The 27,004-nt window shown below is 39.8% G+C and overlaps 1 protein-coding gene across 1 annotated transcript in view; it reads right to left on the reverse strand.

Annotated features, from left to right (window-relative positions):
- Positions 1–20,465, reverse strand: part of NUP210 (nucleoporin 210) — a 187,670-nt gene extending 167,205 nt beyond the window's left edge. Inside the window, exon 1 of the mRNA XM_007500347.3 lies at positions 19,839–20,465. Within this exon, the coding sequence (XP_007500409.2) occupies positions 19,839–20,038 (200 nt within the window). The 5' untranslated portion in view covers positions 20,039–20,465. The remainder of the gene's footprint in view (positions 1–19,838) is intronic.
- Between the last annotated feature and the right edge of the window lie 6,539 nt (positions 20,466–27,004).

Genomic DNA, 27,004 nt, shown 5'->3' on the forward strand with positions numbered 1-27,004 from the left:
TCCAGTGATTTAGGAGCCTTCTATCTGCCAAAGTCATCAGCAGTGTGGTTGATCACACAAGTTGTAGTCTGGAAAATTGCTATTCGGAGGGGCAACAAAAGAGTCACCTCCCAAAGGAGGGGCAGGCTGTTAATTCTTTCCAGATACAATGGTTAATCAAATTGAACTGGAGACACAGTCAAGAGGAAAGCAAAAGGAGATAAGAAAGTAACAGATACTCAGCCAAAATCTAATTTATGGTAAGTGTTGATGCTTTTAGCGGACAATTGATAAAAATAAAAACACACACAGAAAGGAGTAGAGAACTGTAGCTAGAGGTTGGAGGTAAAGAGACTGGGTACAACATATTTTACATCTGGAAAAGAATTTGTTTATTTTTTAATAACACTTACCTTTTTACTTAGAATAGATACAAAGTATCAGTTCCAAGAGAGATGAGCTTAAGGGCCAGGTAATAGAGATTAACTGATTTGCCCAGAGTCAAATTTGAACCCAGGTCTTCCTATCTCCAGTCCTGGCTTTCTATCCACTGAGCAACTTAACTACCCTCAGCCCCACCCCACCCCATCAGAGATTTAAAAAAACAAATAAACCTATTTTTCAGCATTTCTGAAAAAAAAAAGAAAAATGTTGTAGTGTTCCTTATTTACTCTCTCCCTCTATAGACTGCATATATTTACTCCCTACTTTATAAACTGCATATCTCCCAAATAACTTCCACTAAAGGAGGCCGTGTAGGACTTGGGTTCAAACCCTAGCCCTGTTATTTTCTACCTGTATGATCTCTGGTAATTCACTTAATCTTTCTGGCCTAAATTTCCTCACTTGTAAAATGAGAGGGTTAGACTAGAACAGGAAGGAGTTCTTAGCATTTATATGTGTCATGGACCCTTTTTACAGTGTATGAAGCACAATGGACCTCTTCTCCAAAAAATGGTTTTAATGCTCTAAATAAAATGGGATTACAAAGGAAGATAACAAATTTTAGCATTATCAAATTTTTTTTTAATTTAACAGGCTTTTGGTTAAGAAATCTTAAAATCAATCTCTAAAGTCACTCAAATCTACAGTGCCACAGAAGACCAGAGTAACTGTCCCAAATCACTAGATTTTGCTAGCTGGCAAGCAATGCTTGAAAACTGCTATAACTAAACATAATTCATTGACTCTGAGAGTTTCATTTTAATTATTTATTGGAAATGTCCAAGAACATCTTAGATATCACAAAGCATTCAAGGAAACTGATCTCACTATACTCTCCCTTATGCTATTAGGTATTTGTTGAAAAGTAGAGTCTAGGGAAGCTGACTGATTTCAGGGATTCATTGGGGGTGTGGATTAATAGGGTAAAAGTTTGTCAAGTTGTCCTAATTAACTGAAAATCACAAAAGGAAACACAGATAATATGTGTTTGGTCTTAATGAAAGCTACTGCTACTGGTACAAATGCCACAGTCACACCAGTATGTCTACAGTTATGGAAATCAGCCAAACAAGAAATATTAATTGCAAGCTTCCTATGTGCCAGTCACTATGCCAAGCACTGATGATACAAAGAAATCCAAGAATAAATAGTTCCCGCCCTCAAAAAAAACTGTAAAATACAATAAGGTAGACAGAAGGTAAAGCATTAGCAGCTGGGGAACCAAGAAAAGCTTCCTACTGAAGGTAGGATTCAAACTCAAGATTTCAAAAAAGGAAGGGAAACTAAAAAGTAGAAGTGAAGAGAAAGAATATTTCAAGCATGGGGGACACATCACGGCAAAGATGTGTTGGTAGGAGATGGAGTGTCCCAACTGAAGAACTGTAGGGTAGATCAGTGTTACTAGATTGGAGAAACCCTTTCAAAAAACACTCAAAAGGAAGATAGAGACCAGGTATGAAGAGCTTCAAACATCAATAGAGGAGTTAATAGTTAATCCTGGAGATAACAATGAGCAGGAAAGTGATATGGTCAGACAGATACTTTAGGAAGAATCACTGATAACTCAGAGAAAGATGGATGAAGACTAGCAAAGGAGACTAAATTCTTCAAGTTCAGGAGTTCCATGTGAAGGATTAGTCAGACAGATAGGAGGAGAAGCAGGAGAAGCTTTGTCTCAAAAACTCAAAAAGGGACGAGTATCCAAGATGAGGTAACTAATGGTGTCAAATGCTGCAGAAAGGTCAAAAAGGATGAGGACTGAGAAACAGCTATTAGATTTGGGAACTGAGATCATTAATAACTTTGGAAAGAATAGTTTCAGTTACAAAGTAGGACCTCATTTTACATGACCAGTACATTCCAAAATCTTTCGCATGAGTTGAAAATTGTGCATGATAGTGAGCCCCATTATTTAATAATAAGTATTTCACATATGAGCATACATAGGCACTTTATAACTTTTGTTAGGCTTATCAGAGCTACCAACATCACTACTCTTGTACTGTGGAGCCATTATTAATAACTAAATAGCCTTAATGGAACAAAGAGAAGGACTGCTCTAACATGGACATAACTTGTTACAAGTGAGAACTCTGGACAAAGACCAAAGCAGAAGCTAATATTTGACCAAAACAATAACATGACTCACACTAACACTTCTCAAAGTGAGAATAAGTATAATTGGATGAACTGCTGTGAAACTTTATTCCACTTTGGAAAATGGCACAGATTAAATTTTATACTTTAGGCAGTTTTCTGCCCTTATATTTTTCTGATTGCCAATTGATTATACCTGAATCTGAGTATTTTGAGTTTGTGTAAAATGAGGTACAGCTCTTTAATGAGGTTGGAAGTCAGATTACTGAGGATTTCGATTGGAGTGAGGGAGGAAGAGAAGATAATTTGATGGAGAAGTTGGAAAGGAACAGAATCAAAGGTTCCTGGCCAGGAGTTTGTCTTTGCAAGGAGAAAGGCTACCTTGTCATATGAAACAGGAGAGAAAGAGTCAAGAGAAAATGTTTCATGGGAGTTATGGAGGGCAGAAGGACCTTTCAGTGAATGGTCTCAATTTTTTCATTGAAGTATCAATGGAGATCCTCATTAGGTAGGCTAGGGTTTATGATTTGACCCAAGCCTGAGACACTTTTCTAGAGAAGTAACATGATACTATAAAGTAAGAAGTCCTTAGGGGTCCCTGGAAAGATTTCATGAGACCCACAAACTTGGATGGGAAAAATTATATATTTGTCACTAATCTCCAAATGAAATTGTGCATCCCCTTCAACTATTTAATAACATTATTCTGAGAAGGGATATCAGTGTCAACAGATTTTCAAAGATGTCTGTGACACAAAAAAGATTAAGTGTTACTACTAGAGAGGAACATTATGACAGGAATATTAACCATTGCAAACAGTTGGAGGGAAAGGCAGCTATTTAAACAACTTAGCTTTCCTCTGTGTTTGTGTATGTGTGCATACATGCATGCATGTGTGAGTGTATAGATATGCATATATGTGTTTGTTTCCCAACTGTGAAAATTCTAACAATGTTCAGTGTGAACATTTATACTGCAGAAATGGGCAAACACCATAAATCAGAACTTGATTTGTTATTTTGTTGATTATCTAGATTTAAGAATGTGGAGAAAATGTTAGTAATGCAGATTAAACTCCTGCTTAAAGTATTTTTTTTTTAAAAACCCTTACCTTCCGTCTTGGAGTCAATACTGTGTATTGGTTCCAAGGCAGAAGAGTGGTAAGGGCTAGGCAATGGGGGTCAAGTGACTTGCCCAGGGTCACACAGCTGGGAAGTGTCTGAGGTCAGATTTGAACCTAGGACTTCCCATCTCTAGGCCTGGCTCTCAATCCACTGAGCTACCCAGCTGACCCCTTTAAAGTATTTTTAATGCTGACTTAACCCAATGAGACTTATAAACTGCATGACCAGAGCATTTGCATTCATTGTCTCTAATTACATCTTTGTCTTGGGGTAAAAGGACCAGAGAAAACTTTTCAAGAGAAAGAATATATCATTGACAGTCTGGTCTATTAGCAACAATTAGGCTGCTTAGAGACCATCCATTGTGGGATCTGGAACATCCAGAAAACCTGCTGCTTTATGAGTTTAACTGATATCTCAAAGCCTATCCATTTCCCTTGTCTGCATTCAGAGGCTATTCAAGCCTTTCTGCCCCTCACTAACTCACTATGTGGATGATCCATGGACATGTTCCCTTTATGAACCTCAACTTCCCCATCTGTAAACAGAGAAGGTTAGATGAGTTGATCTCCAAGGTTCCTGTCAATTCTTACACTCTCTGACACTTAAAAAATACTATTGAATATACAACTAAAAAAAAAAACTCCCCACAAATCATTTTCCCTTAGAAGAAAAAAAAATGTGCTATAGTAGTTAAAGTTCTATTCTTGCCTTTCTTTATAAACTTACTAAATGCTTGTTGATTTGATTTGATTGGTCTTGAATTGGTCCATTTCCTAAACCATGGTGCCCAGAACTGGACTATATGCATTTAATCATGTGTAAACTCATTAAACTCCTTTAAAGCCTTATCTTCCATCTTAATATCTGTACTAAGTATCTTGATTCTAAGACAGAAGAGTGATAAAGGCTGGGCATTTGAAGTTAAGTGATTTGCTCAGTCACACACAGTTGAAATTGTCTGGGGCCACATTTGAACCCAGGTCCTCTCCACTCTGGGTCCAGTACTCTATCCACTGAGTTACCTAGCTGTTCCATCCCCTTTTAAAACTCTTACCTTCTTAGAATGACACTATCATTTCTAAGGTAGAAGACTGATAAGGGCTAGACAATTTAACTCTTAAAGCCTCAGTTTCCTTATCCATATAAGGAAGGTAATAATACTCATAATACCAACCTTATAGAGTTGTTGTGAGAAAACACAAACATTAAAGGATTAAAGTAAACACTCTTATCATCATTCTAATTATTACTATTATAAAATCTATAAAAGCAAAGCAGAAGAATGCAGAAGGAATCAGGAGACTTGGGAATTCCCTGTTGGTTCACTATATGGCCTCTGGCATCTTAAATCTGCCCAAGTAGTTGAGCAGAGAGAATTATACATGTGTGTGTACACACACACACACACACACACACACACATATACATGCGCGTGCCTATCTCTACCTCCCAGAGATCTGGAATGTTCAGTGCTTTGAGCCCCTTAGAGGAAGACAATGCTAAATATAAGTCTATAAGTCTCGGGAAAGATGATTATTATGATTGGCCCAACATTAAACATTCCCCAACTTGGCTTTAGCCTGGGTAGCCAGCTCTTCTTGCAAAGCAAGTTTGGGCAAACTCCCAAGAAAAGTGATGCACCTATAATTTTCCCAATAGGCTATTAGGAATCTCATAGAATTCTAGAATTGGAAGAGAACTGAGAGGCCATCAAGTCTGCCCTATACCCAGTAAGAAATACCCTCTTACAACCCACTTGACAAGTGATCCAAAACCTCTAGCTAGCTGAAGGTCTAGTGACAGAGAACTCCCTACCTCCCAAAGCAGCTCCATTCCTTTTTGGGGCAGCTTTTGGGTAGAGAGTTTTCCCCAACACTATGCCTAAACTAGCCCTCTTTACAACTTCCACCCACAATTCCCAGGTTCGGCTCTCTGGGACCAAACAGAACAAGTTTCCACATGACAGCCTTTCAAACAGCTGAACAGAGCTCTCCTAACTCCTGCCCCCTCCCCTCATTCTTGGTTTCTTTCTCTTCAAACTAAACAACTCTGTTTCTCTTAATGCAGCCTCATGATATTGCCTCAAGGCCTTTGACGACTTTGGTTGTCCTCTCCTGGATGCTTCAGTTTATCATGCCTTTCCTAAACCATGGGGCCCAGAACTGGACAAAATATACCAGACACTAGCAGAGGACAGAGGGGTCATTACCTCTTTATTCTTTGAGGGAGTGATCCTCCCCAAATTATATGAGGAGTTTTTTTGAGAGTTTTTTCCTTGGCTTTCACATTATCCTGATGCTCATGATGAACCTATCTGCTTGGGCATAGTTGGGTATTCCCATTCTTAAGTATGATAGCAGAATTACTTAGATTCCTCTCATTCAATGTTCTTTGGAATAGTTATCAAGCAACTATTTTGTGCAAAATGTTATACTAAGGAATTTTGTATTCCAATGTGATTTGATCCAACAAACATTTATTAAGCACCTTCTAGGTGGCAGGCAGTGTACTAAGCAGTAGGCTTACAATTAATTTGTTAATAAAAAAAGTCCCTGCCCACAAGGAGTTTATAATCTGCACATTGAAGGTCCCTAAAACTTGAACTTGAACCTAGTTTTTTTTTAAAGCAAAAACTTATATACAAAAAAACAAAGAACAGAAAACTTAACAATCAACATACAAATAAGTATAAGGCCAAATAAGAAAATGGAATAGGATCCCTATCCCATGGATCCAGGTCTGTAGCATTGATTTAAAATACATATTTCCTAAGCAAAACTTTGTTAAGAGTTTGCTCACATTCACTAACCCAGCACAATCTCTATTGTGCCAAAATGAATCTTCCCTACACAAGATGATTTAGCAAAAGCTTCCTATCCCTGTTGTCATCTCTGGCCTGTTGTTTAGCATTTTTGGTTAAAAAGTGCTCTCATGGATAGCTAGATGGCTCACTCTATAGACAGCCAAGCCTAGTGACAGGAGGTGCTGGGTTCAAATGTCACCTCAGATACTTTCTAGCTGTGTGACCCTGGGCAAGTCACTTCACCTCCATTGCCTAGCCCTTACTACTCTATTGGTTCCAAGATAGAAAGGGCTTAGTTTTTTTCTTGAAAAAGTGCTTTCATGTGTATTAGATCAAATAACTCAGCTGATCCTCACACCATCTTCTGTGAGACAGGTTCAGACTCAAACGTATAGTGGGTTATATGCAGGTTCCTCCAGTTCTATCTCTGCAGCCTAGACCAAATCCTTCCATCTCTATTCTCCAGTCAATGTCTGGGCCTCTTTTATTTTTTTTTAACTGTATCTCTCATTTTCCTTCCTGTGTAGGGTTACCTTAATTAAATCAATATACCAGACATAAAATCATTATATTGAAATGTCTGCTTAAAGAATCAGAGGATTTAGAACTTGAGAAGATCTTAGTAATCATCAAGTTCACAGATCTTATCTTAGAAAAATTGAGGTCTGGACAAGTATTGTGAATAGCCCCAAAGCTCTTCTGCAGAAAGAATTTAAAATATGGAATGTGTTACCCTTTCACATATAATTCCCCAAAGTTGTCTCATCTGCATTGTGCATAATCATTCCACAGCCCCAGTACAAAGCATTGAGAGGCATAAAAGAAAGCATGACACACCCCTTGCCCTAACAGTTTTTTTTTTAATTTTTATTCATATTTTTCTTTTCCAGATTACATGTAGATACAGTTTTTAATAACTGTTTTCTGATGTTGCAATTTATGATCTCCCCTTTCCTCTTAAAGCCTTCCTTGAGGCCTTCAGTTACTAAAGTCCTCTCTTTCTTCAGATTGCTTTCTACTGAGATATACTTACCTAGATACAGGTGGAATTCCCCTAGGGGAACTCAGGCTTCTTAAGTACAGGGACAAATGTTTTTTTTTTTTGTTTTGTTTTGTTTTTCGGTATCCCAACTATCTACCTTAGAGTAATTGCTTAATAAATGCTTGTTGAATGGAAAGATTTTTTTTGGGGGGGGGTTACATAAAACACCTACTAAGGACAGTAAGGAAGAACAGTGGATAGAGGGCTAGACCTGAAGTTGGGTATAGTTGAGTTAAAATTTGACCCTAAAGACTTCCTAGTTGTGTGACCCTGGCAAGTCACTTAACCTCAATTACCTAGCCCATCCCACATTCCTGCCTTGAAATTGATACTTGGTACTAATTCTAAAATAGAAGGTAACGGTTTTAAGAGAAAAAAAATTCCAATAGATAACTAAACTACAAGCTCTTGGTGGGCAGGGACAAGCCCTATATAATGATCTGCAGTAGCCTTGGAGAGCACCTTGCCAAAAGAAAGCACTAAATGTTACAGATCATGACTGAGCAAACTGCAAGGTAGCAAACTTAGAACCTGACCACAAAATTCAACCCACAGTTGGAAATTTTAACATGGTCTTGGGATGGAAAATGTTGCTGACCTCAGGAAGAAGGTAGGGAAACAATCTGGAAGATGAAAAACTTCGAGTGGGAATAGAGGAGCATGATAGCTATATACTTACTTGCAATACTGTCACTGGGATGTGCATTTGAGGCAGTTTAGGAAAGTAAAAGAAACACTGGCCTTAGCATATGAGGTCCTAGGTTAGAATTCCAACTCTGACAACTTGGTAGTTGCTTCACCTTGTTGGATCTGTTTCCTTACCTATAAAATGGGGAGAATGGCACTTACATTGTCTACTCTCAAAAAGTCAGGAGAAAAGCGATTCATAAACTTCAAAGTATTAAGTAAATCTATTTCAGAGCTCTTAAAATTTGGTTTGAGAAGCAACCCAAGACTCTTTCAAGAGATTTTGGAGGAGGTCAAAACTATTTTTCTCATAATACTAATACTATCATTTCTAATAAAGAAAATATTGATAGATGTCATTTGTATAAATAAAAGTTATTTGGGTAGCCTAGATAATCTATGAAAGTGTAAAGCAGTATTGAGACCAAAAGGACTTGAGAACTTTACAGAATAGGGAAGAGATTTAATGTTATTCCAAAGGAAGAGAGGGCTCAATGGATATAATTTACAAAAATGTCAGTTTCACGAGGGGATGCCCATCAATTGGGGAATGGCTGAACAAATTGTGGTATATGTTGGTGATGGAATATTATTGTGCAAAAAGGAATAATAAAGTGGAGGAATTCCATGGAGACTGGAACGACCTCCAGGAAGTGATGCAGAGCGAGAGGAGCAGAACCAGGAGAACATTGTACACAGAGACAAACACACTGTGGTATAATCGAACGTAATGGACTTCTCCATTAGTGTAGGTGTAATGTCCATGAACAATCTGCAGGGATCTAGGAGAAAAGACACTATCCATAAGCAGAGGACAAACTGTGGGTGTAGAAACACCGAGGAAAAGCAACTGCCTGACTACAGCGGTTGAGGGGACATGACAGAGGAGAGACTCTAAAGGAACACTCTAATGCAAATATTAACAATGTGGCAATGGGTTCGAATCAAGAATACATGTGATACCCAGTGGAATCACACGTCAGCTACAGGGGGTGGGGGAGAGGAAAAGAAAATGATCTTTGTCTTTAATGAATAATGCATGGAAATTATCAAATAAAATACTATAAAATTTAAAAAAATAAAAACAAAAAAAAGGATGTCAGTTTCAGTTCAATGAAAAAGGAAAAATCTTCTAATAATGAAAATGTCCAACCAGAGAAAGGATAGATTCCTTCCAGCTATATCTCTGATCCTATGATCTTTGAAAGGAGTAAGTTCTACTTGGACCAGTTTTCAAGTCCAAATTTAGCTAGCTCTTTTCTCCTCTGAGTAACTCTACAACTTCTCCCAGATTCAGAGAGCTCTCATATTTTTTTAAACCCTTACCTTCCATCTTGGAATTAATTCTGTGTATTGGTTCCAAGGCAGAAGAATGGTAAAGGCCAGTAATTAGGGGTTAAGTGGCTTGCCCAGGGTCACACAGCTAGGACTGAGGTCAAATTTGAACCTAGGACCTCCCATCTCTAGGCTTGGCTCTCAATTCACTGAGCTACCCAGCTGCCCCCTCTCTTTTATCTTTTAATAAAAAGAAAACTCTCCCCACTATCTAATTTGATCCCCACAACAAATTTGGGAGCTAAATGCTCCAGTTTTATACATGGGAAAATGAGGCAGGCAGAGGTTAAGTGACTTGCCCAGGGTCACACAACTAATAAGTTTTCTGAGAGAAGATATAATCTTGATTCTTCCTGAATCCATGGCCAACTAGATCATCACTGTGCCACCTAGCTGTCTAAGGTAGTATCCCTGTTTCTTATATAAGGAAACTTACACCAAAAACAGTGGTGGCACCAGTCAGATCTTTTGCTTTTGCTTTATAATATTTTCTTCCCAGCCTTACACTTCATTCTTCCTACAACCAGCCATTTCTCCATCTCTAAAGTTCCCTAAGGATATCTCAGGATATTTAGCACCTACCATGTGAAAACAATGCCTGCAAATTTCAGGCAGAAAGAGCCAACATTACCCAATTAATTAAGCCTTGTACCTAACTCCATTCCAGATCACTATCTATCTTTTTAGGCTGTGGACAACACTCATGAAATGTGTAGCAGTTAATCCAAGGCCAGAAGCTGAAACTGCTTGAAGCACCTTCTTCCAGCACTTGTGTGCACTAAGATTCTCTGGTTCCTCAGCCCTTTTCTTGGAGGATATCCAGGAACAGCAAAGGTCAGGGAGGAGTTGTTATTTTGAAAATATTCCCCCAAATTTCCCTCACTGTCAGGAAGCAGCTGGAACAAGGAGTTGTATATGTATATATATTTAAATGAAGCTGTCCTCTCTCCCACTGCTCCTAAGAATCACATCTGCAGCCACTGCCCTACTTTTTACTCCATCTGGAAGTTTCTAACAAGGGCAAAGTTTGCTTCCTTCGGGACTTCTTTCTCACAGGCCTCTATTTCAAACCTAGCATCAAAAACTCCAAGTAAAGCCTCTTATTACCTGATGTGTAAAATTAAAGACTTAGACTAGATGACCTCTAAGATCGCTTCCAGTTTCAGTTAGATTCATGATCCTATGAACCTCTGTGATGACAAAGAGGCAGGATATGGCACATCAAAGTTATAGAACACCTACTAGAACAGTTTGGATAGAACAGGGAGTGCAAAAAGAGTAATATAAAAATATGAGGAAGCAAAATGACATTCCTGAAGTCTGATTTCTATCATTTCCCTGTTCAAAAGTTTTTAGGTCTCTCTATCAACTCTAAGATAAAATTCAAACATTTTTGTTGAACATTTAAAAGACATTACAAAAATTTTGGAGGGAAGGAAAGGGAGAGTTTGAACTTTTAAAAAGCAATTAAAATGTAAAAAAAAAGAATTTTTAAAGTTTCTATGCTTTAAAAAATGTTTTTAAATAAAGGACTTCACAATCAATCAATGTTTATTAAGTACCTATTATGGGCCAAGCACAGTGACTCCAGCCTATCCCTTCCATTATTCTCTTTCACACTAGAAGTGATAGAACAATAATACTTGCAGACCTGCACTAGGTCACAGTGGAAGTGACAACAGTAAGTGCCCTTGCTGTACCCTATATATCAGTCCACCTCCCATCTCCAAACATTTGAACAGGCAGTTTCTTAGACCTGAAATAGATTCCTTTGTCAGATTGCCTTAGAACCACCAGCTTCCATGCAAAACCTGTCCAAGTGCTTCCCTCCTATATGAAGCCTTTTCTGATATTCCCCAGGTGTTAACACATGTTCTGAAATTATAGTGTACTTACATTGTACACATGTACATATATATGTATATATGCATGTGTATGACTATATATACATGGGAATATACATAGATAATAATAGCTATCATTTGTGGTCTGCAAAGCACTTTACAAATATTACCTTATTTGGTCCTCATAACAACCTAGTGAGGGAATTAAGGGAGTTAAGACAGCAGATGGTTGTCTAGTTTGATACAGTGATTTTCCTGAGGAAAAGAAATGATGTTTTATTCTTTCTCAGATGCCCCCACAGCATACTGTACAACCTTGAGAATATCATGGGTAATCAGTAAGACTTGAGTTGAAACATTAAGAAATTAAAAATTAAGGGGGCAGCTGGGTGGCCCAGTGGATTGAGAGTCAGACTTAGGGACGGGAGGTCCCAGGTTCAAATCTGGTCTCAGACACTTCCCAGCTGTGTGACCCTGGGCAAGTCACTTGACCCCCATTGCCTAGCCCTTACCACTCTTTTGCCTTGGAGCCAATACACAGTATTGACTCCAAGATGGAAGGTAAAGGTTTAAAAAAAAATTAAAAATTAAGACCTCCATGACACCATGTGAAATCAAACGAACATTTGATGATTATATACTGAAACTCACAGATTTTAAGTTCTCCCAAGTCAAAGCTTCTAATGTACTATCTCTTTACAGTCAGGCTATTTCTAGTCTAAATTTCCATGAATTTTTCCTAGATATGTGATAGCTGACTCTCCAGAGAGGTATTTTCTGATAAGATTGAAATATTGCTTGCTCTCTTTAGCAGAGGTATTTAGCACATCAAAATGAGGTTTGTGGAGCCCTATAAAGTGAGAGCATTATTGATTCTCTAATTCTCAAGGCTAATTTATTTGTGTTTTCTTTTAAGTACTTTTGGATTGGCTAAACAATCCCTAAAGGGGGCAGTTCTGAGAACAGATGTGGCCACATGGATACAATCTGCTAATTGATCATTTGGGGGAAATTTCCATTTTCACAGATTCATCTTTTCAATATTTATGCAAGGATTTCTGATCTATCTGAAGATCTTCAGCTCTGTAGCTTGTAGGTAGAACTATTGCTTTGGTCTTGCCCTGGAGACCTACAGTAAACTACAATAATCTGCTGATCAATGATGAAGGGAAAAAGATATCCATCCATCCATACCTATATATGTATATATATACACACACACACACACTCTCTCTTTCAAGTCTTAACTTTTGGTGGGGGAGAAAGGGAGCTAGAATTAGGTCAGAAAGCTGTAGAAAGAAGAAGTGAGAATTACACAAGAGAAAGGGTGGGGGAGGAGAAATGTGGGTTAAATTGAATTGGGAGTAGCATCATGTTACAATTTTCCTGACTTGTAAATAATCAGACCTGGAGGAGACTTTATAGATCATTCAGGGCAAACAGCTCATTTTAATGGGGGTGGGGGGTGGGGTAATATGATTATAGCAGAAATAGTTTTGGACTAATAAATTGAAGACTTAAATGGTATCCCAAATTGTGGGCATGTATCAGTTGTGAACTTGGGCAAGTCCAATTCAACACATCTGATCAGCCATCTTGATGTAGTTATTTTGTAGCTTAGAGGACTAAAATGATAAAGTTATTTGTAACCATAAAGTGCCCCCATAAACGTGAATACAATCCTGGCCATCTTTTAAGATGCAACAGAAGCACCACATTCTATACAAAGCCTTTTCTGATCCTTCCAACTGCCAGTGGCTTCCTTCCCTAACTTAACTACTTTTTATTTATTCTTTATATGTGTATTGATGCATATGTTGTCTTCCTCAATAGAATTCAAACCCCTAGAAAGCAAAGACCATTTCCTTTTGTGATTGTTTTTGTTGGCTTTGTAACCCCAAGCCTAGCACACAGTAGATACAAACACATGATTGCTAATTGATTGGTTTAGATAAGAGGTATGTAAGGAAGGTGAGGGAATTCTTTCTCTCCAGAGACTAGAAGCATCAGTCTTGGGAATAAAGTTTTGAATGGGAGAGCAGAGAATCTCAAATGCATGATAGGACAGGCTTATTTTGAAGAGTCAGTATGAAAAATCATAGCAGAGCCTGCCTACATGAAGCAATAGCAAAAGAAGCAGTCCAAAAAAAACCAAAGATGGGTGTTAAAGTGGTTCAGGAAAAATTGACAGTACCCAAGAAACCTTCCGGCCTCACCCCACCACTATCCGTCCCCTGACCACATCTATACATATCTGTACCACCTACATCCTGCACCAGGCCCCTTACACACTAGACAGGCAAGAAGAGACACATTCTAGCTTTATGCTACACACCCAAAGGCAAATACTCTAAAGAGACTGAGATTCTGGGGTTGAAATTTGTGTACACACATACATTATAATTAATACAGAGAAGCCTCAAAAGCAGAGTATTAGACCTGAAAGAGGTCTTAGGGGTAATTTAGTCTGATTATTTTACGGATGAGAAAACTCAGATCCAGAACAAAGTTACTTACTCAGTTTCACAAAGCTAATGGAATGGGAGAGTGAGGATTAGAATCCAGGTCTTCTGACTCATAATCTCCCATTCCCCCACAACACATCTCACAACCCATGTTATATGTCAATATTTTGTGATTAAAAACTAGCAAAAAACTGGATCTGCCAAGAGACAAGTAGCCATTCATAAGATAAATATCATTCACACTGCTTAATTCTCAGCAACAGCTCTATAGCATGTTTCAGAAGAACTCAACCCAGCAGAATACAAATTGCCAACTTATATATTCTCTCTTCTGAAATATGGAATGATACTATTGACAAAACTAATCTCAGGCTTTCAGGGTATGAAGAATATTCAGGTGCCTGGGTCAATGACATCTTTTACCTATTAGATGTACATCAAGCTATTTTAGAAAGGGATTCAGTCAGTACAAAGAAGAGATAATAGGTAAAGGTAGGGGTCAATGCTTTTGCTTAGGTTTTACAAGCTAGGAACCCAATAGAAGGGCCAATTTTCTTTCCCTCTTGACAATTTGGGACTTTTGGTGTGGTTTATCAGAAAGAGCTCTGCAATGATATAAAGGAAAACAAAATTGAAAGACATCAAAATTCTGATAAACGTAACAACCAGTCAACATCTGCAGGCTGGAGGTGAAATATGTCTCCCTTCCACCTCTCATCAGAAAGGTAGGGAAATTACAGGTTCAGGTTGAGGCATGTGTTCTTAGATGTGACCAAGGTGACAGTTTGGTTTGCTTGTATATATATATATATATATATATATATATATATATATATATATATATATATATATATATATATATATATATATATATATATATATATATACATACACACACACAAAGGTTCTATGGAGGTAGGGAAAGATGTTACCAAGAAGGAATAGCAAATTCAGCTGCCAAGTGATTTTTATAAAGGACATTTCTGACTGATACTCCACACCTCCTACTCAGTAAGCTCTAGTGTCTATCTGTTACCTCCAAGGATCAAATATGAAGTCCTTTGTTTAGCATTTAAAAGTTGTCATATTCTCCCTTTCTACATCTTTTTTGTTTTCTCTTTCTCTAGGCAATATCTGATACAGCCATACAGGCTTACTTGCTATCCCTCCATTCAATCTCCCATCTCCCATTTCTGTGTCTTTGTACTTGGTCTGTAATGTTCTCCCTCCTTACCTTACCCACTTAGTTGCCCTAACTTCTTTCAAATCTCAATTTAAGCCCAACCTGTTGCAGCAGGCCTTTCCCAGAATTCCCAGATCTTGTGTTTTCTCCTCTGAGATTACCTTACATCTACAAACTATGATTATAATCTTGTTTATACCTAATTATTCACATTTTTTCTCCTCTAATAGCCTGTGAGTTCCTTGAAGGCCAGGGATGTTTTTTACCTTTCTTTTATATAATAGTAAAATAGGCCATAAGTATCTATATGGAGGCATTGGGAGCATTCTTCAGAGAATACACAATGGAGAGGCCCTTCCCTCCCTGTGTCAGAGCAGTACAAATGTGCATATAAACGGTTTGATAAACACTCTGGGTCTCTGTCTCCATCTCTCTTCCGATCTCTTTCCCTCCCCAAATGCCAGTAGGGATGCCAAAGAGAGGTAATAGGAATAACCATGGCAGTGAAGGCTGCCTTATCTCCCTTATATAAAGAGATATCCTCTTATCTCATGGTTACCATATGGCCATGAATAAGTGATACTTTTGGAGTTTGTCCTTTTTTTTTTAATCTCTTTGTATTTACTCTTTCCTGATATTAAGTGAATGAACACTGGAGATGGAATGAACCAGGTTACAACCTTGTGAGCTTGAAGAACAGTCCCTTCAACAACCAGAACCAGTAGCAGCAATAAATGAGTAGTGAGCAGCCAGCCCAGAGAAGTGAAATGCTTGACAGCTCAGCAGCCAAAATATCACTCCATAAGGGAAAGAGAAGCTTTTACATTGGCTGTGCCCAAATTTTGTGAATTTGATGGAAACTCTTGAAAAGGGAGAAAGGATTCCCAAAGTTAGGCAATATTCTTGGGGGAGGGGTTTAGGGAGGAGTGTTTTATTACAACGACTTTAAGAATGAGCCCACTCTTCCTAAGGCCTAAATGTGTGTGTAGAGGGGGAAATGGACCTGGTTTGGTGGACAATTTATGTTCTCACATTTCTTCTAAGTCTATGCATAATTACAACCAGGGAGTAATGGAAAAATAATGATAGACCATATTACATATAGTACACTTTCCCCACAACAACCTTGCAAGGTAGGTAGTGTAAATACTATTACCCCCATTTTGCAGATGAGGAACTGCGACTTAAAGAAATTAAGTAACTGGTTCATGATTATAAATAGTAGAGCTATAATTTGAATCCAGGTCTTCTGACTCTAAGGCTATCATACTATCCTAAGTAATTATAGACTGGCTATTTATAAGTGTAGCATAGTGCCTGGCACAGAGGTAGACAGGAACTGGTTTCCCCCCTTTTTTGCCTTTCTTCCTCAGCGCATAGTGCTTTTCAAAAAGTAAGTATGAAATAAATGTTTGCTGATTCTGTATGTGAATGTTTGCTGTATAGTACACACACAAGCACATATAAAAATATAATTTAACTCAGAGATTCCTACCAATTCTTTGGGTGGGAAGGAATCTCCTCCAGGCTTCAATAACTGAAAATAAATAGCTGTATGCTGTGCCGCTCAAAAATCTCAAGAGAAGGCAATTCTGCAGAGCTGAAGAGATAAATAACTGTACTAAGAACAGTACCACTAAAATTAAAGAAAACATTTTGAATGCATGACTAATAATGTTTCTCTGCAAAGTAAAGCTGGGGGGAAATCACAATCACCAAACACCTCTCAGAATACATTTAGAACAGACAGACACACATTTACTGTAAGATTCTTCTATCAGATCCGGCACAAGCTCATTTCAGATACATCACAAGGGAAAGTTCTCTCCCTTAGCCCATTTACTCTTGTGGACAAATTTAAGTGAAAATGAATTTTCCACATTTCATTCACTTTTGGAAAAGAGGACATAGTAAGAAAACGTGCATGCTATCATTTTAGAAAAAAGTGTGGATAAATAACCTCAGAGGAAACAGCATTCATCTAAAGCCAGATGTTTCTAGTAATTTGTTTCCTTTTACTGTCCATCAAAAATACTGACAAGTCCAACATAAGAAGATATAAATGCACAAATTTTAACATGCTAACTAATGAATGGCTGTACATCCTCCGCAAAGAGGCCCTGAGCACTAATCTTGAAGGTCTCAAGCTGAATCCTGAAAACACCACTGATGCAGTGTCACTTCCCCTCAGTTCTTCATCTAACCAGACATGCTTGTCTAAGATCCCCTTCCAATTCTCAAGAGGTTGGAATCCAAAGTCATTCAAGAAAATAGCAAATACTAACACTTCTATTTGCAGACACAATGTTGCAATGGTTCAGCTTCCAACATGGACACTTGAAAGAAGAAATCTGCTTCAAAGATCTCAAGTAAGAAAATAGCTAAAAGATCTAGAAACCCTAAAACACAGAATCAGATTCACAGCTGAAAGGGACCTTAAAGATCCTGTAATGCAACGCTATTATTTAAGAAATGAAAAAAAAATGAGAGCAAGAGACATGACTTGTCCAAGTTAACAAATGTAACTTAGAAATAACACTAGGATTTAAACCTAGGTTTCTCAGATTCCAAATCCAACTCTTTCTAACTAAGGGACCCAAATTCAAGGATACCCAATGCCTTGACAGAGAGTCAAAAAATAAAAACTTCTACAAAATGAAGTTCTCATGTCTTTTATTAGAACACCAGTGGTAAAAGATGAGATTTAAACCCTGGCAAAGGGAATATCTAGTGGCTCAGTGGTTTGAGAGTCAGGTCTAGAGACCAGAGGTCCTGGGTTCAAATTTAATCTCAGACACTTCCTAACTGTGACTCTGGGCAAGTTACTTAACCCCCATTGCCTAGCTTTTACCACTCTTCTGCCTTTGATTAACTACATAGTGTTGAGTCTAAGATACAGGGTAAGGGTTTTTTAAAACAAATAAATAAAAATAAACCCTGGCAAAGCACCATAGAATCTTGAACAATGGCCCAAAGTTTTGGATCACTGTAGAGTGAACAGGTCAAGAACAACATCAAACTCAACTCTCTTTTCATTTATATTTCACCTACAGCAGAATTTGAAAATGATTTAGCGTGAATCATACATATAACCACCAATATAACTTTATTATATGAGAGAGTATCTGGAAAGAGTGCAGAAGAGAATCAGAAGATGTGGATAAAAATACTAGTTCCATTTACTGTCTGTACATTCTTAGGTAAACAATGAAATCTCTCTTAGACTCAGTTTCTACTTCTGTAAAGTTGAAGGGCTTAGCCTGTCTAATATTGAAGGTCTTGGAACTTCCAACTTTGACATTCTATGAGCTTTAATCCTTGAGGGGGCTAGTTTTGCTTTTTAATATCTCTACCACAAGATAATCACTCTTGCCATGTGATACTTGATTAGGACCAGGTTTTCTCACTTCCTTTTAAGTAGGAACTGCAATAACCAAGTCTATCTGGCAAAAAAAAAGTAGTATAACGCATATGTACATAATGGTATATATAGTATAAAGTATAATGGGAAATAGATAATGGTGGGCAATGGACAGGATTTGAACAGACACTCTTCTGGCTTCTAGTGGCAGAGTGTGAGACCTATTGCTGTTTTCCTGGGATTTAGGCCTGGGTTCTTGTTCCAGATTCATTATAAATATGACAAGAAACTACCTGCCCTGTACTCCCACATTTTCTCCAAGCTGCAAGTGGGAACTCCTTCCAAAACATTTGTAAAGTGAAGTAATGGGAACTTTATTCAAAATTTGTAAGGGGAACTTCTTGAAAAATATTATCTCAGAGCCTGGCACAGAGAAGATACTTAATAAATGTTTATTCCCTTCCAAGGTATGTTGCCTCAAGACATCTTCAACTGAAAAAAGGCCCCGTAATTGGCCATTTTGATTTGGCCCTTTCAGATTACAGGCTAGATTCACTTCTGTGGTCAGTAATTAAGTATCCAGTGCTCAACCCTGACTTCCCCGGGGAAGAAAAACTCTTCCACGCAGGCGCAAAACCCGGTTAGGGGCCAGGTCCTTGCCCTCGGCTTGCCCCCGGGGCACCCATAATGCCAAGGCCAGCCAAGCCTTTAATACTGCCCAGAGTCAATACTTGGCTCGACAGGGGTATCAGAGGTCGGCGCGCCCCGCGCCTTTTCCTTCCCACGGTTTTGAGTGGGCGAAAGGCCCTGGCGCATGGCTGCAGACGAGCCCCACGAGGAGGAGGCCCGGGCACCCACCCAGCCACCGTTCTGCGGCAGGCGACCGAAATCGGGCTGCCTTTCGGCCCCCTTTCTCCCTCCATCGCCAGAGGCGGCGGTGGCGGCCGACACGGGTCTAGACTCCGCGTCAGGCCCACTCCTCTAGAGGCTGGGGGAAGGGAGGATTGGAAGAGCCGGAGCATCCCAAGGGGCGGGGCCGACCCGAATCGCTGCAGAGCCTGGCCGCCCCTCTCGGATCCTCCAGACGCCATGTGCAACCCTCTTAATCCAGCTGACTGGGGAGGATTCCTCTCGGGCCCCTTGGGCCCAAGCTTCCCTCCCTGGCCCGAGGAGGGCCGTCACCGTAGTCCAGGTTGGCTAAGACGCACCTGCCCGGAGCCGCATAGAGAGGGCAAGCGCCGCCCTTCCTGCAGCTGAGACTGCGGCCCGGGCCTGCCCCGAACCGACCCTGTGGCCTCGCGCACCCCCTTCACCCCTCTCGGCTGCAGGTCGAGAAGCTGCCCCTACTCGCCGCCCCCTGCGCCAGCTCCAGCCTGTGCTCTCGCCCTCGCTCCCTCCTTCTCCGCCTTGGCCCCAGGGGAGGAGATAGGATGGCTGCGAGGAGAGGACGGCTCTTACTGGCTCACTCACCAGCGGTAGCAGCCCTCTGAGGCCTCCAGTGTGAAGTTGATGCGGGTGCCCCGCGTAAATGGTAGCAGCACTTTGGGTATGTTGAGCTTGGAGGAGGCAGCGCGGTCCCCGGCCAGCGCCGCCAGCAACAGCAGTAGCAGCAACAGCGGCGGCGATAGATGCCAGCCTCTTGGCGGCCCTTGGGCCCGAGCTGCCATCATCCCTCCTCCCTTTCTCCCCACCCAGCGCCTGGCTTGCTCGCTCACTAGCTAGCTCGTAATCTCTAGCGGGCCGCCTGGCGCCCTCCCAGCTCTTCCCCAGAGCGCCCTACAGCCCAGCCTGAGGACCGCACTGTAGCTGCCCCGGCAGCAGGTGATAAGGCGTGGAGGGGGAGGGGCGTGGGAGATCCCTCCAGATCTGAATGCAACTTCCTGGGCCGTTGGCTGGGCCTGGGTGGAGAGGGCGGGTAGGGGGACCCAGGCGCGGGCTTCTGCTGGGTAGGCGGGCCGATCGGGGTCCCGGACGATTGACCCCGGCAAAGCTAGCGAGGCTGCGCGGGCGGCCCACCCTAAGTCGCAGGCCCCGACAGCCTTGTTAGTGCAAACTGGAAATCGCGGGAAACGTGGAGGAAGTCCCGAGCGATTCAAAGTTGCCGGGGGAGGGGGAGGTATTCGCCACAGTATCCTGAGCTGCAGCCTGTTCGTCCCCTCCTCCTCCCTCCTCACCCCGGCTAAGGCGCCACCTGCGGACGCAGCAGCTAGAGCAGCCTAGGGATGCGCTGAGTTCGCTCAAAAACCTATCGCGGAGTGCTCTGGGACTGTACGGAGGAGGAATGGAGCTGAAAGAAAGGGGAGACCCTCTGCCTCTTGGGGTTCACGGAGACCCCTAAGAGGCTTACGACTGAGCTGCGGTAGCCTCCCCTCCCCTCGTGCATTTGTCCTCGAAGAGAGCTGAAGCCCAAGTTGGATGCCAAAGAGAACTTGAGTCTGGTTGAGTATGAATGGGGATGGAGATAAGAGACATGGCATATATTACCCAGGAGGTAATGCAGGTAGAAATTGAGACCCAAGATGTATTGCTGCCATGCCAGAAAAGAATTGGTGCTCCCTCCTAATTTTGAGGGGCATTGATGTCAAATAAGGTTGGAAGGTAGGCATAGGCAGCTTGTTAAATCTGCAAATTAAGTTGTACCCAGTAGAGAAAGGTTTCATTCTTGTTGCTAAGCTCTGGGATGAGAAGCTCTCTGAACACCTGTCCTCCCATTGCTTTTCAAATGTGGCCCAACCTCCATAGGCTTAAAAAACATTTTTTTAAAAAGCTTCCTTTAACCACTAGCTTCTCTGATAGTGGAAAGCCAGAAGAGATGAGATTCCAAGGTACCTGATACATGACAGTGGGGAAAGAATCTCAGTGGACTCAATATTCTCCTAAAGCCCCATTCAGCTATAACATTCATGAAATAGAAAACTGAGCAGGCTTATTCCCCAAGGACGACTGTGTGGGTGGGACATTTTCTTAGACACTTATGGCCTCAGCTCTAACAACCCCCATATTCTGAGCATAAAGCAAAGTATTGCAGCTCTCAGAAAGTTCCCAAATAGTAAGCCAGTGAGATTGGGCCCTCTCTCCCCCCCTTCTCTCTGGCTGCAGAGGCAGTACCAAAAGTTCCAAATAGTGAATTGTTACTTGAAATTTTAAAGTATACTATTAGAGTCCTGGGCTGGGAGAGAGGGAGGAGAGCAATGTTTAAAGAGGGTAGGAAGACTTAGGAATTGTTGCTTTAATCCTATTAGGCAGTCTCCTAATAAAAATGACCCCTCAGAAACCCCAGTGCAAACTACTTTAAAAATCCGAATCATGATGAATAACCCAGTTCAATCAAAGCAATCTCAGCTTTTTATCAAAGTTGAGACATGCAACTTTGCTATTGGAATTTCCCCTGTTTATACTTTTTCTCTAATATTATATCATTATATTTATAGTATTTATCACCAAAGTGCACAGATAGATGCTGTTTGATTAATCCAATTATTCCAATTAATCCAATATAAAAATGGCTATTATGAGCCATTTAATAGCTTTAATCCATATATTTAACTCACTTTTTTCCCTGGTAAATATTTTATCAGGGCTAATTCTGTGGAGTCCTATAAAAGCAGTAAAACAGTTTCTGCATTCACCATTGGCTCCCATTTCAAACAAACCTTTCCATTTCTTCAGATAATGAGTCAGCCCCCTTCTTCCTGCTAAAGAAAGAAAAGAGAGGACCATACGAATAAAATACAGTTCAACAGTACACACATAATCATTTGGAGAAGTTGAAAATACTGCTATGTACACCAAAAAAAAAAAAGGCACCATGTAACCAAAATTCTACTTGTTGGCACAAAAATTTCCCAACCTTTCCCTCCAAAGTATGACTACAGCCTTTGCTTTGTCCCCCACTAGACCTGGCATTATTATATTAAGCAAATAACCTTGCCTACAACCAGGGCTAGCCTTAGAGAGTAGTTTACACTGAAGTGGATGAAGGCCTCTGTAAGAAAACATCTCCCCCATTGCCTGTTGTCATTAAAAATTCAGTGATTTTGGTTTCCAAGACTTTATAACCTTCACAACTTCCCCACAATTAAAATATAAATACTAAAGCCTTAGGATGGGATGCTTAATACCTTAGTGAAGATTAAATGGGATATAAGAGAGACTCCTAAAGTAAGAGGACAGGGCTATCCACTTTATTTCCATCATGAGTTTTTCATCACATATGGGATATGTATATTCAGTCATGACAGTGGGAAATATGGAAATATATATTGCATGAAAGCAGTGATATAACATATATTGGAATATTGTCTGTTTTGGGGAGGCAGGGAGAGAAACTGAATTGCAAAATATCAGAAAACACTTGTTGAAAATTGTTTCTATGTGTAATTGAAAAATTAAATTAAATAATAAAAAAAGAGGATAGAGCCATGAGAGGGATCAGAAAGGATCAGAATCAGAAAGGATTTCCTTAGAGTAGTAGAAAGAACTGTCAACTCCTAGGCAGGAGACAAAAGGATGACATTAAACCAAAATTGAGTAACATGGGCTCCAGGCTCCAAACGTAATGTGCTATGTAGGTAAGATAAATTTGCCCTGGTTCTCAGTTTCCTCATCTATAAAATAATTGTCCATTCATAGTGCTTTATGTTAGGGAAAAAGCACCTTATAATTATCCTATGGTGCTATGAATAGAATTATACCCATTTTTTTTTTCAGAAAAGAAAACCAAGGCTTAATGAAAGGAAATAACTTAAACAAAAGTTATGCAATGAATAAGTGGTAGTGCCAGTATTTGAAGCCAGATCTTCTGATTCAATCTACTACCTCACTTTACTGTTGTTGTTTTTTAACCCTTACCTTCCACCTTGGAGTCAATACTGTGTATTGGCTCCAAAGCAGAAGAGTGGTAAGGGCTAGGCAATGGGGGTCAAGTGACTTGCCCAGGGTCACACAGCTGGGAAGTGTCTGAGACCAGATTTGACCTCCTGTCTCTAGCCTTGGTTCTCAATCCACTGAGCTACCCAGCTGCCCCCTCCTCACTTTACTGTTAAAAAAAAAAAGGTAGGTAGAAGTAGCTGAATATACTGGAAAGAACACTGGATTGAGAGTCTGGTAACCTGAATTCAAATTCTAGTACTACCTAGTTACAGGGCCAGAAGCTAGTTATTTAACCTTCAGTCTCAGTGTCCTTATCTATAAAATGAGGGATTCAAAATAGACTCAATTGAAATCAACCATAATGTTTGACACATACCTACAATTCAGGGCACTGGGGGGGGGGGGTGATTCAAAGGTGGAAAACAAAGTCATTGACCTCTGGGAACTGAGCCATGAAGAGAGAAAAAGATTTCAAGAGGCAGAATTGTGGAGAAAATGTGTTCCAGATATGGGGGGCAGTGGGGAGGGCAGCTCATAAAAATTCATGGAAGCCAAGATATAAAGGAACAGCAAGTAGTCCCATTTGCCTGGAACTGCGTGAAGAAGAATAGATTGAAATAAGGCAAGAAAAGTAGATTGGAACCAATTTGTGGCAAGCCTTCAATGCTAGGCTAAAGAATTGGTATTTTATCCTGAAGGTAAATGGCGAGTTTCTGAAAGTTTTTGATTAGTGGAATGACACGGTCAGATCTGTGCACTAAGAATATTTGGGCCACTTATGAGAAAGCTATTCCAATAGAGAGAGGTCAAGAGAGCCTGAATGAGAGTGGTAGATGCGGAAATTGAGAGGAAAAGATAGAGAAGAAAAGTATTGCCAAATTCACTGCTGCTACCTTCTTTGTGACCTTAAAATACCCTTTTAGCTCTGAGATTTTCTTGTTCTAGTCACAATTTTGATTCAGCAGTCCTGCTTAGCACCTCTCCTCTAAAATACACATTCCCTTTATTATTGTATATCACTGAGACCCCCCATTCCATCCTATGTCCTCCTTTAATGCTGCCTCACATGGAGAAATGCCCTTCTTCCTTACTGAGGCCAACATAAGCATTTTCTCAAACAGATTATCTTGCGTCATCCTTACTCTCTAATAAACTTCAATCTCTTCCTGGTTGCTCCTCTTCTTCCTATATACACATTAATGTCTCCCTCATCCTCACTTTATTCATCCATCCCTGATAACTGTTGTCCCATATCCTCCCTTTTGTAGCTCAATTCCTTATGAAGGCTATCTGTAGTTGATGCCTCCTTGTCTTTTCTTCTCACTCTATTCTTAATCCTCTAGAATTTGGCTTCTGACCTCATCATTTAACTGAAATTTCTCTCTCCAGAGTTATCAATAAATCTCTTAATAACAAAATTGCCTTTTCTTAATAATAGTCCTTTCTGTTCACTCTGTAGCCTTTGATGCTGTTAGTCACCCTTTTCTTCTTTCTATTCTCTTCTTTCTAGACTTTTATGACACTACTCCCTTGATTCTCTTCCTGCCTGTCAGATTGCTCCTTTTCAGTATCCTTTATTGCATCTTCATCCAGTTCATGCCCACTAAACACGGGTATCCCAAGATGATCTCTCTTAGACTCTTTTCCCTTCTCCCTTAATAATTTGGCTGGGAGATCAGTTGTGGATTCAAGCGTCATCTCATTACTGATGATTCCCAGATCTCCTCATCCAGCCCTAATTTCTCTCCTAACTTCTAGTCTCATATCCAACGGTCTATTAGACATCTTTAATTAGATGTTTCTTTTGTTACTTGAACAACATATCTAAACCTGAACTCCTCTTCTCACACACACACACACACACACACACACACACACACACACACACACAGTCAAGAGTTGACACCATTCTCCCAATTTCATGTGTAGATATAATCCTCAATTATCATTCTTTCTGCCATATCCAATCACGTCAAGATCTGTCAATTCTGCCTTTGTAACATTTCTCATTTAGACCTCCTTTTCTTTTCTTATACTGCTACCACTATGGTATAGGCCTTTATCATGTCACAACTGAACTATTGAAGTATGCTTCTGGTTAGACCCCCTTACTCAAGTCACTACCTCTCTATTCTGATACCTCCAGAATCAAATCTAAAAGTCTGTTTGGCATTCAAAGCCCTTTATAACCTAGCATCTTAGCCCCTTCCTACCTTCCCATTCTTTTTAAACCTTCCTTCCACTGACCTCACATTCTCTGTGATTCAGTAACAATGGCCTCTACTTTTTTTTTTTTTTTGGATATCTTCAATGCTTAGAAAATTCTCCTTAAATATCTCTTGGCCTCTCTGGCTTCCTACAAATCCCAGACAAAATTCTACCTTCTACAAGACAACTTTCCCCATCTCCTTAAGGCTAATAATTTCTTCTCTCTGTTGATAACTTCCAAGTTATCCTGTTATTAAATGAGCCCAGCAGTGTTCTTAACATTTCCAGAATCCCAGAACATAAGGTAACATTGATCTCAAAGTATCTATTTAAAAGTTACTGAGAAGCTAAGCACCTAAATCAGTGCTACTTTCTCCTAGGTGTATAATAGATGATTTTTTGTCATCAGTATTGAAAACAGGACTGTGGAAGATGGACAGGGAACAATGTTGCTTTTCTCATTTGAAGGGCTTTCATTTTAGTCCATAGCTAACATGGGAAAAAAGGTTTGTGTACATCCTTCTCAGTCCCTAATGTCCTTGCTACCATTCTTTCCCCCACTTCTATCTTCTAAATATTAGGATTAGTCTAAATGATTACCCTAGTACAAATATCAATAATATGGAAATAGGTCTTGACCAAAGACACATGTAAAACCCAATGGAATTGTGCATTGGATATGGGAGGGGGTTAGGGGGAAGGGAGGGAAAGAACATGATTTTTGTAATCCTGGAAAAATGCTCTAAATTAATCAATTAAATAAATTTTTTTAAAAGAATTAATAAATAAATATTAGGTTTAGTGATAAGAACAATGGGGAATGGGCAGCAGAAAAAGGAAATAAGAAAGGGCATCAGCCCAATCCCTCTAGCCCAAATCCCTTTATTTCAAGTCTTAGTGATGAATTTGACAATAGTTTGTCTCTGCCCCCCACTCACTGCCCACCCTGCTGAGAGGGTAGTAATAGGGATGAGGAGAATTGGAAAGACCAGGCAGACAAATTCTAATCTGAGAATCAGTTTGGGTAGTAAATAGCAGAGCCAAGAATCAAGCGTGGTGGTTTTTTCTCCTAAGCAAGTGCCAAAATTGCTTCAGTATAATAAATTCTGTTTAATTCAACACATTTATTCTGTGCTTACTATATGCAAAGCAAATCAATAAATAATTATTAAATACCTACTTTGTGTTAGATAATCTCACTAAGCTTTGCAAATAAGACAGTGAAAAAATGCATGGCCTCTGCAGGCAGGAGCTCATAGTTTAGTAGCAGTATGAGACATACATGCAAATAACTATTTTATAGCTTGGAAAATTAGTGTATAATATGGGGTCAAAAATGGCTCAAGAAATTCAAACTGGAGAAATCAGAAAAATCCAATAGAACAGAGTAAGCTTAACTGGGGATGAATCATGATTCTGACATTTACTAGTTGTGTAAACAAGAAAACAATCTGTCAACTTCTTTAAGCTTCAGTTTCCTTATCTTAAATATATGAGTCAATGATACCTATTCTGCCTGTGTTGGGGTGGTTATGAATATTAAGTGAGATAATGCA

The sequence above is a fragment of the Monodelphis domestica genome, chromosome 7 (assembly GCF_027887165.1).
Source record: "Monodelphis domestica isolate mMonDom1 chromosome 7, mMonDom1.pri, whole genome shotgun sequence".
NCBI lineage: Eukaryota > Metazoa > Chordata > Mammalia > Didelphimorphia > Didelphidae > Monodelphis > Monodelphis domestica.